General features: G+C 34.3%; 1 protein-coding gene across 5 annotated transcripts in view; it reads right to left on the bottom strand.

The window, feature by feature from the left end:
• The window catches only part of COL4A5 (collagen type IV alpha 5 chain), a 230,575-nt gene that overhangs the window by 77,557 nt on the left and 138,918 nt on the right, over window positions 1–14,100 (bottom strand). For all 5 annotated transcript variants that reach the window (XM_036227179.1, XM_036227178.1, XM_036227180.1 and 2 more), the window contains exons 20-27: window positions 9,816–9,989; window positions 9,397–9,480; window positions 5,538–5,630; window positions 4,101–4,171; window positions 3,638–3,829; window positions 2,690–2,858; window positions 909–1,001; window positions 712–816 (exon numbers count right to left, since the gene is read on the bottom strand). In XM_036227179.1, coding sequence (XP_036083072.1) covers window positions 712–816; window positions 909–1,001; window positions 2,690–2,858; window positions 3,638–3,829; window positions 4,101–4,171; window positions 5,538–5,630; window positions 9,397–9,480; window positions 9,816–9,989 — 981 coding nt within the window. The remainder of the gene's footprint in view (window positions 1–711; window positions 817–908; window positions 1,002–2,689; window positions 2,859–3,637; window positions 3,830–4,100; window positions 4,172–5,537; window positions 5,631–9,396; window positions 9,481–9,815; window positions 9,990–14,100) is intronic.

Genomic DNA, 14,100 nt, shown 5'->3' with positions numbered 1-14,100 from the left:
ATGAGATAAAACTGAAGATATGAAGTGAATCTCACACAAAAACAGAAAATCTTTTCTTCTGCTTACATCTGGATATAGTATAATAAAAGGCCTACCATATAATTCTGAAAATGAGTTAAAAACAATTGTGGATATTACATACACACACACAAATAAAATCAAATTTGAATCTTTCGAAGTTATTAAGTGTAAATGAGTAAAGACATGTTTAGCACTTTTTTCAGACCAGCGCATATTCTTGTCATTCGTGAGAAAGAGTTTTGTGAGAAACAAAGCAACAGGTTTTAAAAATTTCAGTAAATCAAAAGAATATGATTTAGGAGAAAATGTTATTTGGATGCATGTGTGCAATAAGTCTGTTTAATACAATTCATTCACTTAACACATACCTATTGAGCGCTTACTATGTATGTTCCAGGAACTGTTCTAAGCCCTGGCGCTACAACAGTGAAGACAAAAGTCAATAATCACTGTGATTTTTAAAGCTTATATATGATTTTTACATATCTTTAATTTATATATTTACTTGTCTGGACTATTATAAAGACAATGAAATTATAATGCATGCACGCTGTGATTTTTCATTGATATTCTTTATAGTATATAGAAAATAGGTGCAATTAATATATTTTATTTGCTGAGTGAACTATATCAAAGAATAACGTCATAGTAAAAGGTTACATACCCTGCCTGCTACTCAGCCCTGCATACCTTTGGGACCAGGTGGTCCAGGAAGCCCAATTCCAGGGATACCTGGTTCTCCTTTGCTACCCGGTATTCCTGGCAAGCCTGGCTGTCCTGGGAGTCCAGGGTCACCTAAAGAAAAGCAACAGTTTTTTGAAAGGGAAACTTTCAAAGAAAGAAGCCAATAAGTGTTAAAGACATGGTCAAATAAATTACTCACATACCTGGAAGACCTACTTCACCATCTCTGCCTGGGATACCAGGCAGGCCAGGTTTCCCTGGCTGGGTTATGGTCTGACCTGGATCACCTTTAGGACCTAAGAACCAAAAGGAATCATAGTGAATAAGTGTTCACTTGACTAAGGTCTCTTTGAATTAAAAACAAAAGTGTGTATAATCTTTGAAACTGCAAACTAACAAAAATCTACAAGAAAAACAATTCCATATTATACATTCAAGAAAGATACCAAACAGACAGATGAAATTTCAAAAAGAAAAAGTAGATGACAGTTTTAAGAATTTCCATGAGTGAAGATGGACTTATAAAAAACATTTTTAAATGTAGGTCAAAAGAACCTAAAAAAATAGAACTGTAATAAACAAGGAAAATACTGCTTTTTGGTAAACTAATGGTACCTTAAGGTTTTATGTATACAAAGTCAAAGTACAGAATATATATAACGTATATCCTCTAAATCAATAAGAAAAAGAAACAATCCAATACAAAAAAAGGTTGAAATACTTAAATAGGCATTTCATAAAAGAAAATTCAAACTGTCAATAAACATATGAAAAGGTGCTAAAATTTAATATAATCAGATAAATGCAAAATAAAACTGTCATGAGATATGTCACACTCATCAGATTGGAAAAATATGCAAGTCTGATAATAGAAAATGTTTATGAGGATATAAAATAATAAGAAATCTGCAATACTGCTGGTAGAATTATAAATTGGTATAATTGCTCTGGACATAGTTTGGAATTATCTAGTAAAGGTTAAGATGCATTTATCAAAAATTATTAATCTTAAATATATAACCTAGCCCAGGGACTGGCAATTTTTTTTTTTCTGTAAAGGACTAGACAGAAAAAATCTTTAGGTTTTGTGGGCCATATGGTCTCTCTCACAACTACTCAGTTCTGTAGTTGTAATGCAAAAGCAACCATAGACAGTAGTGAATGGGTTTGGATATGTTCAAATAAAACTTTCATTTTATAGCAAGTGGTGAGCCAATTTTAATTCATGGGCTATAGTTTGCCGATCCTTTCTACAGACAAGGGTGTGCACATGTACACCAGGATATATTCAAGAATGTACACAGAAGCATTATTCCTAATAGGCCTGGATTATAAAACACCCAACTGCCATTAACATTAGAATGGATAAATCAACTATGATATACACACAAGCACACATACACGCAGTGGGATACTAAACAGCAAGGAAAATAAATGTACTATAGCTATACAAAAGTTAACATAAAGAACACTTACATTATGATTCCATTAATATGAAGTTCAAAAATAAGCTTAATTACAGTATTTTGTTTAGGAATGCACACCTAGGTAATAATATTAGGAGGCAAGTGGGAGGAAATTATGCAAAAGTCAGGACAGTGGTTGTTTTTTAAGAAATGGTAGGGGATTACGATCAGGAAAGAAAAGAGAGGAAGATGGGGATTTCTAGGATGTTGGCAATGTCCTGTTTCTTGATGTGTGTAGTAGTTACATGGGTATGTACAATATAATTATTTGTTCAATGTATCATTTACTTCAAAAACAATAACAACAATGAAGATATTTAGAAAAAAACTTAAAGAAAAACTCCCCCTTAACACACACACACACACACAGTGTTCCCTTGATAAGAAGCTCTGAAAAACCCAAAATATAAATGTCCAGGGAAATATCTTTCATGTAGGAAAGCCAAGAATGGCCAAAGATAATATATTTCTGCTTTTGAGTACCAAATAAAAAACCAAAATAACTGTCATACACTGACCTGGTATTCCTGGCTGGCCTGGATTTCCTGCCACACCTTGTATGCCTTTTTCACCTACTGGGCCTGGAAGGCCAACACCAACAGGGCCCATAGGCCCCCTACTCCCTGGGAGACCTGGCAAACCTGGGTTCCCAGGGGGACCTCTTTCACCCTTAAAGGCAATTCCGCCCTGAAAAGGGAAAAGTATAATAAAAAAACATACAAATATAACAGATCTCTGTAGGTTTGTATTACTGAATACAACTAGAGAAATCATATCGCTATAAATAGTTCTCCTTAAAAGATGTATAAGTATGTATTATTATGGGATGGTATGTGATCTCACCACTTAGTCATTCATTCTACAACAAATATTTTTGAGTTCCTACTGTGTACCAGGTGCTGGTGATACAAAGAATAAAAATAGATTTAAAAACTCTGCCTTCATGAAACTTACATTCTAGTATAAGTCAAGAAATTTCCAATCTAGCTAGTATTTTATATATCACTTTCCATCTGTACTGTGCACAAAATAAGATGTACATTGTGTTCAATCTTTAGCCTCTGTGGAACACTTAACATGGCCATCTATTCACACTAATCTCTAAGCTTAATATACATATAAAAACTAAATTAGACTTCTGCCATTAGGTCTCAATAAACCCAGGATATACGGAGTAAGAGAAGGGGAGCCTGCCAATGACCCATAAGCAATTTAACTTTCCTGTCCAGCTGTTTTAGCTGATATTACTCAATATAGTAATGGGTTAAAAAGAAATTTATAAAACAACTATGAAAAAAGAGTGGTAAAGAAACCCTACATGGTTCATAATAATGTACCATTTCTATACATTAATCACATTCTTTTAAGCATCAATTGGATGTTCATCTCAGTACCAGGCACATCTTAGGAAACATCCTTAAGTAACAATTTGACATCACAAAATCAAGAATATCAAACCAACTCACAGGTTCTCCTTTGGGACCAGGAAGCCCTGGTAATCCATCCTGTCCAGGGGTGCCAGGTGAACCAGGGAGTCCTGGAGTTCCAGGGTAACCAATCTCTCCTTTGTCACCCTTCATTCCTGGAAAAGTCAGGATGTCACCAGGTTCACCTTTAGGTCCAGGAAAGCCTGGAGCACCTGGAGCTCCTGGTATGCCCTAAAAGGGGAAAAAATAAAGAAGGAGGCAAAATAAAGAGAAATAAGTTTATTTTTTAATAATACTTTCTCTCCAGTATATCCCATCAACTCACCCAAAAACATTTAGTTTACAAAGCTATAAATCAAGTGAGCCATGTGATTAAAAGAGAATCAAGGACTCAAATCATAAAATAATAAAAAAACTAAATTTATATATATCCATGAGTGAAAATCAAAGTATAAATGTCTGTCTTCTACTTCTTTTGTTCTATAATAAACTCGAAACTTACTGTTAATCCTTTGGGACCAGTTGCACCAGTGTTTCCTTTTTCGCCCTTCTGGCCAGGGAAACCAAGAGATCCTAACACACACACACACACACACACACACACACACACACACACAAATAAAGTGAGCTTTGAGCTTGAACTCATGACAAAGCATAGAAAAATCAGCAAGTCAGGAAGTCAAGTTTTAAAATAACAATCCCACTCATTCCCATTTAACAGGTCATATTTTTATTTTCCAATTTTATGCTCTCAAAATGAAGAAATCATTCTTTCTTTTAGGTAAATCTAACATTTCGTGTTACATACAATATTGTATCCTTAGGTATTTCCAACTCCAAATCTTCTCAAGAGCCCACAGCTACGAAGTACTATGCACAGAGGTACTCAGGCACCTTTAACTATCTCATTGCCGAGGGGAGAAGGTGATAAGGACAAAATTTGCATACTTTTCATTGTTCTGACTTAAACAATTTTCCTACATCCTTATCAGTTCTTTCTTTGGTTTGTTACTCCTCAAAATTTTGTTTAAAGAAATGTTTGGTACTCAAAGGCTAGAGAAAATATTATTAAATCGGTCATTTCCAAAATGGGCCCCTGAACCAGCTGTATCAGCGTCATCTGAGTACTGGTTAGAAATGTTAACTCTTGGGCCCTAGCCCCAGATTTACTGAATTGGAAACTTTGCAGGTGCAAGTTTGAGAACACCTATACTGGAGGTACAAGGCTAGATTATTAACTTCCAGTGGCAGTCACAAAAGACTTGCTAAAAATCTATTTCCAGGTGTCAAATGAATTGGTTTGCTTGGCAAACACACTAGACACAAAGGTAAGAGATCTGGTGTTTATTCTCTGGCCTGACACAGTCATAATGTGTGACTTCAAGAGAATATAATATTGAGATATCCCAAGAGGCAGTTGAATAAAAGATTTGTTGGTCTGATGGATAACAAATATGATTCTGATTGGAAACAGGAAGGAGAAGTTATACATGGAAAGAGGAATATGTGGTAGCTGGTTACCAAATTCCATTAGAAGTTCGTTAATGACAACATGTGATACATGTCTAATGGTAAGAAACTCTGCCGCTGGAATCTATACTCAGGGGCCAGGCATTATGAACTTTTGCCCCAATTTTCTGAAAGAAAGAAGTCTGATTCTGCATAAGTTCTTTCTGTCACCATACAGTAAATAGGAAAGATATTTTTTTCTTGGAATACTATTGTCAAAATTCTTCAATAGAAAATGTTGGTATCTTCAGGTATTAGAAACAAGGGCGTAATTTATTTCACTGCAGATAGAGGCATTTCATATTTAATTATTTACAGATATGAGTGACTAGCTATAAAATGAGAAGTTGACATCATTTTAAAACTATAAACTCACTAAAAGCTAGCCAAGACATATTTTAAAAGGTTGCCCAGAGGCAGGATGTTTTACCTGGAGGACCTGGAAGACCTGGTAAACCAGGTTGACCTGGAGGCCCTGAAATACCAGTTCCAATACAGTTGAAGCAGGTGTCACCTTTGTCACCTAGAGCAAACCATAAGAAAAAAAAATTTACTTGTCTACCTTCTTTAGGTTGATTCTTAAGAAGGTGGCACTAAGGGATAACATTCCTACCTAACAGTGTTGTTAGAGAAGGCTATAACTAGAATCAATTCATTCGATAAGTATTTACTGAGCATCCCCTGTATACCAAGCCCTGTTCTAGGTGCTTGTGATACACTGATAAACAAATCAGACAAAAATCCATGTCTTCACAGTGCTCACATTCTACCAGTGGAAAGGAATAATAAACAATGAAGGCAAAAAATTATTAAATTATATATGTACATATATACATATATATTAAAAGGAGTTATGTTTATAGGAAAAATACAGAGCTGGGTAAATGGGATTGGTTATGCTAGCAATGAGTGGCAATTTGAAATTTTATATAGAGTGGTCAGGATAGACCTCTTTGAGAAGATGACAGATAATAAAAAACTTGAAGGATGTGGCATGTGCACAATAAGTATAGAGTATTCCAGGCAAAAAGAATAGCCAAGTTTGGGATATACAAGGAACATCAAGAGAATCAGATTTCTAGAGTAGAGCAAGAAAGGGGAACTAGGTCAGACAGTTAACAGGTTATGATGAGTGGCATATCATAAAACATCACCTAGGCCACCATAAAGACTGTAGCTTTTCCTGTGAGTGAAATGAGAAAAGCAAAGTGATATAACTTAACTTTAAAAGGATGATTCTGGCTGCTATGTTAAGAACAAAATCTAAGTGCAAGGATGGAAATAGGGTACCATTTAAGTGGCTACTGCTGCAGCAGTGATCTAGGAGGGATGGGAACTCATTCCAGAGTGACAGCAATTAATATGAGAATGGGTTAGATTCTGAACATATTTTAATGTAAAACCAATGAGATTTTCTCATGGATCACATATACAACATAAAAGAAGAGGGGAATCAAGGATGACTCTGAGCTTTTTTGCCTAAGCGACCAGAAGGCTAGCATAGCCTGCTTTTAAGAAAGAAGGGAAAGATGTTACTGAAAAAAATTATGGGGAAGGAGGTAGTAGAAATAGAACTCCAACTTGATCAAGATGTGAAGTTCAAATGTTAAGTAGACAGTTGAATATACTAATCTAGAGGACAAGGCTTACATCTAGACAGGAGACATAAATTTGGAAGTCATTGGCAAGCAGATGGTATTTAATGTCATAAGACAATGAATTAGTTTAGAAGAGAAGAGGAATAAGGGCTTTTCTCTGGGGCATTCCAAAATTAAAAATTGGATAGAAAATTCTAGAATACATATGGAAGTACAAAGTAAGCCAAGACTTACTATAAAGTTACAATAATTTACACAGTCTGGAATTGGCACAAGGAGAAAAAAATAAAACAATGAAACAAAATAGAGAGATTAGAAAAAGACTCACATGTATACAGTCAGAAGTTTTAAAACAAAATGCTAATGCAATTCAGTGAGAAATGGATGGTCTTTCATATTATGGTACTGAATCAACTGGATATCCATGTGGGGGAAAAATGAACTTTGATCCCTCTTTTAAACTATACTCAAAAATTAATTGACAATAAATCAAAGATCAAAACATGAAAGGCAAATGGTAAGCTTTCTAGAAGAAAACAAGAATATTGTCAGGTCCTTAGGGTAAGCAAATATTGTAAAACAGGACATACACAGCACTAACAATAAAAAAGGAATTAATAATTAAATTTATTTTAATTAATAACTTCTGTTCAAGGAAAGACATGAGTAAAAAAGCAAGTTAAACAACTGGAGAAGACAGCTGTGATGCTCAGATCCAACAACCCAATTAAAAATAGGAAAAAGGCAAGTTGCAAACAAAATATACAAACTATAAGGAAAGAGGCTCAGCATCAATAAGTTATCAAGGAAATGGAAACTACAACCACTTTGGAAAATGGTTTGGTGATATCTATGGAAACAAAACCTATACCTACCCTATAACCCAACAATTACATTTCCAGGTATATACACAACAGAAATGAATGCTTATATCCTACAAAATGTACGTATATGAATGTTCATAGCAACTTTACTCATAATAGCCCAAGACCAAATGTCTGTTAAAATTAGAAAGGATATTTAGGTATATTTGTCCAACAAAATACTAAAGAGCAGTGAAAAACAAACTACTGCAAACAAACAAAATCTGGCTATATCTCATAGATATAAAATTAAGCAAAAGAAACCAGAAACAAAAATGCCCATATTGTATGATTCCATTTACACAGAGTTCAACATTAAGCAAACTAATTTATAATAGAGGATAAAATAGTGGTTATCTTTTAGAGTGATGACTAGAGGACATGAGAGAGTCGTCTAGAGTCCTGGAACAGTTCTATATTTTGATTTAGATGGTAGTTACACAGGATATTATATATAGAGGTATTTATAGATAGGCAGAAAGATGGATGATAGGAGACAAATTATATATTTCATACATACACAGAAGGCCCTCAAATAATGTCATTTCATTCATTGTCATTTTGTTATAAAATTGATGAGATGTTATAGGAAATTAACTCTTGTTTAGATTAATCGGCCTATGGCAAAACTGGTTTCATTATATATTGTTTAACTTGAAGTTGCAGACTCTATCAATGACGTTAAGTGAGGACTGCATGTGTATGTGTGTGTGTGTGTGTGTGTGTGTGTGTGTGTGTGTGAAATATTCCAAGGAGGTATGAAGGAAACAGGACCTGTAATGTACTGCAACCAAGTGAGGAAGTATTTGAAGAATGCAAAGGTCAAGTGAAAAAGGATAGAGACTTGACATTTGGATTAGCAGGGGACAGGCTGCTGGTGACTTTGACGAAAGCAGCCATCTATGGAGTGGTGTGGTGGGAGGCAGTAAAATCCTGATTGGAGTATGTTTAAAAGAAAATGAGAGGAGAGTATATAGAGATAGTAGAAAATTCTTGAGTTTTGCTGTACATTGGAGCAGAGGAATAGAGCAGTTTCTGGCAGGGGAAGTGGGATTATGATAAGGTATTTTTTAGATTGGTGAAAAAAGCACATCTGTATGTTTCTGGGAATGACCCAATAAAAACAAAAAATTGATGATCTGGGAGAGGCAAGAATTTGTGGAATAAAATCCTTGGGGGAAATAGGAGGGACTGGAATCTATTGTAAAAATAAAAGAATTCGCTTTAGATAGGCGTATTAACAATAATAGGCAGGAAGGCAGAAGATGTGGGCACAGATGCATGTAGGTGGGTAAATATCACAATGGCAATCTATAAAAGTTCTCTTGTTATTGCTTCAATTGGTCAGTGGAGGAGAAATAAATGTGAGAATCTTAAAATGAGAATAGAAGAGGAGGTGTTAGAAGTATGAATGGAGAAGAGAGGGTACAGGCTCAGAAGAGATGGTAACTTGAAATTACCAGGGCTATGCTTTTGTTCCAAGTACAACGAAGGGAGTGGAGGGTAAAGAAGTAAAGGTTTATGCAGGGGATTGATTACGACGGTTGATCATAAGTTTAACCTAGGTTAAGAGGGAGAAAAAACACCAAAAGGTTGAGAGATAGTCTCACAGAGGTCTCATTGAGGCTGAAGTACTGTAGGAGTTAGGTTATTAGAGGTAATAACCTAAAAAGATAGGAGACGGTGGTCAGAAAATGGGACTCATGAAATCAAGAGCATGGAAGTGCGTATTACTGGTAATGAGAGTAAATGGCTAAGGGAGAGCGGAGGATATAAGGGATTTTGCTGATGATTTGAAAGAATCAAGGAAAAAATATAGGGATCAAACCTTTCACTCCTTGCTCTCCTTGGAGTCCTCTGTCACCTGGAGATCCTGGAGGTCCTGGAGGGCCTTCTTCACATATCTTATCAACTGAGATAAGATAAAGAAAGGATAGCAAGCTTATTGTGAATATCCAGAACACTAAACAAAAAGGAAGCCTGACAAGCTAGAAAAAAAGACCTATTTTCAGTTACTTCCCCACAGTAATACAACTATCTAAAAGCAAAAGAAAAATATAATACCAGTGAGAATTTGAAGAGCAAATTTAAACTTCAAATAATCACTAACAATCAAAAACAGAAGCTGAAGTAGAAACTCTTACATATCAGAAATGCAAAGAATGATGCCAACCTTCAGCTAGATTCACTTATAAATGAAAACAAAATAAAAATGACAGAACTTAATAAAAGAAAAATATAACTTACTAGGAGCGATATGAGGGCCTGGAGGGCCGGGAGGCCCTGGAAGGCCAGGAGTCCCCTGCTGTCCATCAAGTCCAGGAGATCCAGGAATGGAAATTCCTGGTGGACCTTCATCACCTTTTTGGCCCCTTTCTCCAGGAAAGCCAGGGGGACCAGGGGGACCCATAATGGCAGTCCCTAAGGAAAACAAAAACATTAAGGTGATCAAAATTCTCTTATTTTAGAGATAGTACTTTGGTTCTCAATGAGACATTAAGTAATGATAAGATCTTCCTTTAATGTATCATGCCAGTTATGTCCTTATTGTTTTCTATGAGAATCAACATCTGGAAAAAGGAAAAAAAAATATTTGAAAAGTTTCAAATATTGTAAGTACCAGTCTGAGTGTAAGAAAGAATAATTTAAGGTAACTTTATTGCTTTTAGAATGTACTAATAACTCTCTACCCACTCTTCTTTGACACTATTATCTTTTAATCTCAGAAATACCAGAAAGCCTTTAGCAAGAGAAAAAGAGGCATTTCAAAGTTTGCATGTCAGTTTCTGGACACTCTTCTGTGTCACTGTCTATTCCTACACCATTAACTCAATTTTTTCATTACTACAGCTTTGTAATGTTTTCAAAAGTGATAAGGAAAATATACCCATCTTTGGTCTTTTTAGAAACTACTTTCATTACACTTACAAATTTATTCTTCTAAATAAATTTTAGAATCAGCTTACTAGTTTCATTAATGTAATGGCTAGGTGGAGAGCCAATGGAGAGAAAGAGCAATTGAACTATATAAATATCTAATCAATGTACTGGATACTTGAAATTAATAATAAAATTTTGAAAAAGCAAGAAAAAATCATTGTAATTTTGAATGAGATTAATTTGAATTTAAAGATTAAATTTTGATAGAATCACCTGTTCATAATATTTAGTTGTCACATCAAGTAATAATTAAATATATCTACCTATTTATTTATTTATTTATTCATTTTATATTACTAAATAATATTTTACTAAATTTTGCAAAGAGTTCTTACACATCTTGTGTTGAGTTTATTCATGGGTTAATTTGATTACTATTGTGAATTTTGTTGCTATTACTATTGTTAACTGGATTTTCTTCTTATGTTTAATCTTTAATTGTTTGTGTAGAAGACAAATTATCTAAGTATGCAATTCATCTGGCCACCTTGCAAACATTCTAAGTTCTGGTAATTTATCAATTTATTATTTTAGGTTTTCTGGGTAGATAATCGTATGGTTGTGGATAACCAAAATTTATGTGTTTTTTTTGTCCCATCCTTACACCTACCTCTTTTTTTTTCTTCAGACTTAGTGCATAGGTTGTGATCACCAGTATAAGGAAAAAAAGTATTGGTGACTCTGAGTATCTTTTTCTTATTTTTGACTCGAATAAGAATGCTCCTGATGCTTCACCACAAAGTATGACATTTCCTATAGGGTCTTGTACTTCCTGTTGAAATAGTTTTATCAAGTTGAGGTATTACTTCCCTTTTAACCTTAGTTTAAGAGATTTTCCTTTAAAAATGAATGAATATTGTTTTTTATTTTTACTTTTATCAAGTTTTTCCTTTTATTTTGTTTGTGTTGTTTTGTTTCTTGTTATTTTTTCAACTTAGCTTGTTTATTTTTAGTATTTCTAATTTTGTGATAAATTAAGGACACCACTTTGGCTGTATTTAATGAAGTTTGATATGAGTTGTTTAATATACAGCAATTGCTAAAACAGAAATTTCCATTTCTGTTTCCTCTTTAATTATAGAGTTATTTACAAATTTGCATATTAATAAACAAATATAAAGATGCTTGGTGCTTTTATTTTCATTATTTTTTTTCTTGTTGATCTTAATAGATTTTTATTTATTAAATGAAAATATTAGCACTCTTTCCTATGTGTTACAAATATTGTCCTTAAATTAGCTTTTGTCTTTTAAGTGCTTTATGGTTTTTTTTAAGTTTTATTAAAATATAATAGACAATTAGTTGCTTGTACTTACATTGTACGATTCAAAGAGCTTTTTTCAATTATAGTTGGCATACTATAAGATATTAGTTTCAGTTGTACAGAATAGTGATAAGAGATCTATATAACTCACAGAGTGATCACCCCACTAAATATAGTACCCTTCTTCCCCCTTACATATTTATTACAACATTGTCGACTATTTTCCATATGCTACACTTTATATCTCCACGACTATTTTTAAATATCCATTTGTGTGTCTTAATCCCTTTGCCCTTTTTCTCTATCCATCCCAACCTCCCACCTCAAAATATTCTCTATATCTATGAGTTTATTTCGGTTTGTGTTGTTGTGGTTGTTTATTTTGTTCTTTAGATTCCACATGTATGTGAAATCATGTGATATTTGTCTTTCTCTATCTGACTTATTTCTTTCAGTGCAATACCATCTAGGTCCATCAAGGCAACATCTTTTTCTATCCCTTCCTTTTAGACTGTGTGTGTCTTAATCTGAAGTGAGTTGTTTGTAGGCAAAATATGTAGGGGTCTTGTTTTCTTATTCATTCAGCCACTCTATATTTTGTTTGGAGCAGTAGATTCTTTTCCATGGGAGGAACCTGTTGATAGGAATGTAGTTATTACCATTCTTTATTCAGGTTTTCGATAATTTTTTTTTCTTTTCTTTTTTTATTATTATTTATGCCTACAGCACTTAGTCTTCTTAGGTGGTCTCCAATCCGAATACTAACCAGACCCTACTGTGCTTAGCTTCTGAGATCAAACATTGGGCTTGTTCAGGGTGGTGAGGTTGTAGACCATGGACCATAGCTCTACTGGGGTGGGAACTCAGGACCTTCTGTGAGTAAAGCAGATGTGTTAACTGCTACACTATGGAACCATGACCAATGATTTTTCTTCTTAAAGAAGTCCCTACAACACTTCTTGTAACACTGGCTTGGTGTTGATAAATTTCTTTAGCTTATTTTTTTTTCTGGAAAGCACTTTACCCATCCTTTAACTCTAAATGATAGCTTTGCTGGATAAAGTATTCCTGGTTGTAGATCCTGGGTTTTCATCATGTTGAATATTTGGTGTCAAGCCTTCTGTCTTGTATAGTTTCTTTTGAGAAATCAGCTGCTGGTCTTATGTGCTCCATTGTAGGTAACTAACTACGTTTCTCTTGCTGCTTTTAAGATACTCTCATTGTGTTTATTTATATTTTTGCCTTTTTATTTATTTATTTTATTATTTTTATTTTTTAAAATTATTCATTTACTTATTTATTGTTATAGTGACAATGATTAACGAAATTCAATAAGTTTCATCTATACACTTTAACATTAAGACATATAAATATTAACGCTGTGTGCTCAACTCCCATAGCTAGATTTCTCTCTGTCACCACATATTTTCCCGGTTTACCCCGTCTACATCCCCCCTCCCCCCACCCCCTACCTTCTGGTAACCACTAGTCTATAAACCATGTCCATGAGTCTCTGTTTGTTTGTCCTGTTCATTCATTGTTTTTAGGTTTATATACAACATATAAGTGATATCATGTGATTTTCTACTTTTTCTGTCTGGCTTATTTCACTTAGCATGATTATCTCGAGGTCTATCCATGTTGTTGCAAATGGAAGTATTTTATCTCTTCTTACGGCTGAGTAATATTCCATTGTATATATGTACCACAGCTTCTTTAGCCAATCATCTATCATAGGACACTTCGATTGCTTCCAGGTATTGGCCACTGTGAATAACGGTGCTATGAACACTGGTGTGCAAATATATTTTCGTTTATGGGTTTTCAAGTATTTGGGATAAATACTCAGTAAAGGGATTGCTGGATCATATGGTAGATCAATTCCTAGTTTTTTGAGGAACCTCCATACTGTTTTCCATAGCAGCTGTACCAATTTGCAGTCCTACCAGCAGTGTATACGGGTTCCTTTTATTCCACATTCTCTCCGACAGTTGTTATTACTTGTCCTGTTGATAATAGCTTTTCTAAAAAGTGTGAGATGGTATCTCATTGTGGTTTTGATTTGCAATTCCCTAATAGTTAGTGATGTTGAGCATCTTTTCAAATATTTGTTGGCCATATATATGTCCTCTAGGGAGAAGTATCTCTTCAGATCCTCTGCCCATTTTTTGATTGGATCATTTGTTTTTTTGTTGTTATTGAGTTGTGTGAGTTCTTTGTATATTTTGGATATTAGGCCCTTATTGGAGGTGTTGCTTGTAAATATATTTTCCCAGTTGGATGGTTCTTTCTTTACCTTGTTGATGATTTTTTTTGCTGAGCAGAAGC

The sequence above is a fragment of the Rousettus aegyptiacus genome, unplaced genomic scaffold (genome assembly GCF_014176215.1).
Source record: "Rousettus aegyptiacus isolate mRouAeg1 unplaced genomic scaffold, mRouAeg1.p scaffold_m13_p_9, whole genome shotgun sequence".
NCBI classification, from domain to species: Eukaryota; Metazoa; Chordata; class Mammalia; order Chiroptera; family Pteropodidae; genus Rousettus; species Rousettus aegyptiacus.
Note: the sequence above shows the minus strand (reverse complement) of the source record. Positions and strands in the feature narration are given on the sequence as shown.